This window comes from Trichinella spiralis (genome assembly GCF_000181795.1).
Source record: "Trichinella spiralis strain ISS 195 chromosome Unknown Scfld4466, whole genome shotgun sequence".
NCBI lineage: Eukaryota > Metazoa > Nematoda > Enoplea > Trichinellida > Trichinellidae > Trichinella > Trichinella spiralis.
This window is the reverse complement of record NW_003531405.1, coordinates 1-1,206: the sequence shown is the minus strand read 5'-3', so window position 1 is coordinate 1,206 and position 1,206 is coordinate 1. Positions and strand designations below refer to the sequence as shown.

General features: G+C 43.3%; 1 protein-coding gene across 1 annotated transcript; it reads right to left on the bottom strand.

Annotated features, from left to right (window-relative positions):
• Positions 1 to 219: 219 nt before the first annotated feature.
• Positions 220 to 1,103, bottom strand: Tsp_15274 (putative protein E6; the record flags this gene model as incomplete). The annotated part of the gene is made up of 3 exons (XM_003367325.1): positions 220 to 241; positions 884 to 993; positions 1,031 to 1,103. Coding segments are annotated over 3 exons (205 nt in total), but the record flags the coding sequence as incomplete, so codon positions are not given.
• Positions 1,104 to 1,206: the final 103 nt, after the last annotated feature.

Sequence of the window (1,206 nt, the reverse complement as noted above, 5' to 3'; positions counted from 1 at the left end):
GGGGGGAGGGGGGGGAGTTTAGGTGGGGGGGGATTTCTTTTATTCGTCCTTTTCGGGGCATTCTTAAAAGGGTTGCCCTGGAGGGGCCCCCCTTTGGGGGGGTAGCCCGGGGGGTTATCTTTTGGAAAATTTGGAAAAATTTTTTAGAAATTTTATGAAAAATTTTGCCGGGAGGCATAGCCCCCCAAGCATAGCCTGGAGGGGCAAAATATTTGCCAATTAATTTGCCTGAAGCCATAGCCTGAAAGGTAAATATTTTTTGGAAATTTGCCTGGGAGCATTAGCTTAAAGGCCAAATATTTTTTTTAAAATTTCCTGGAAGCGTAGCCTGGGGGCGTAGCCTGCGGGCTATTTTTTTTGAAATTTCTGGAAAAATTCTGGAAATTTACGGAAAATTTGCCGGAGGCATAGCCCGAAGCATAGCCTGAGGGCAAATATTTGCATATAATTTGCCTGAAGCATAGCCTGAAGGGAAATGTTTTTCAAAAATAGCCTGGGGCATAGCCTGAGGGTAAATATTTTTTTAATTTTGCCTGAAGCGTAGCCTGGGGCGTAGCCCGCGGCTATCTTTTTGAAAATCTCGAAAATTTTCACAAATTACGAAAAATTTGCCGGAGGCGTAGCCCGAAGCATAGCCTGAAGGCAAATATTTTGCCTGAAGCATAGCCTTGGGCTTAGCCTGGGGGCAAATCCAAATCTTGAAATATAGCTTGAGGCATTGTTTAAGTAAAGTGTATCCCTCTGATGCTACTTTCCGCATAGCTATCCTGCCTCTTCTGTCTTCTCCCAACCTGTACTCCTCTCCTCACAACCAATACTCCTCTCCTCCTCTTCCAAAGGCTTGGCCTATGATGTGGGCACTTCCAGAATTCCAGTTACTTACCACCTTCTCTTCCAAATCTTCCTTACCCTGTCAAATTTTTCCTTACCTGGTGAGCAGATGTCTCTTTCTTGAAGTTCTTCCTTCCTACTCTTCTCGATCTTGAGACTGATCTGAAACGTGACGTTCACAAAAGTACTTAGAACTTACCGCGACAGGAACGATGTTTACAGATGTTATTCCATTGCAGTCAGTTTCTTCAGGGACCTCCAAGATGTTATGCCTGAAAAACAAAATAAATTAATAGCTTAATAATTAGCGTAAATATTACTTACTTTGTGACAGGTGGTGTCACACTTTGTGCATTCCCATTTTGTTCTTCTTGC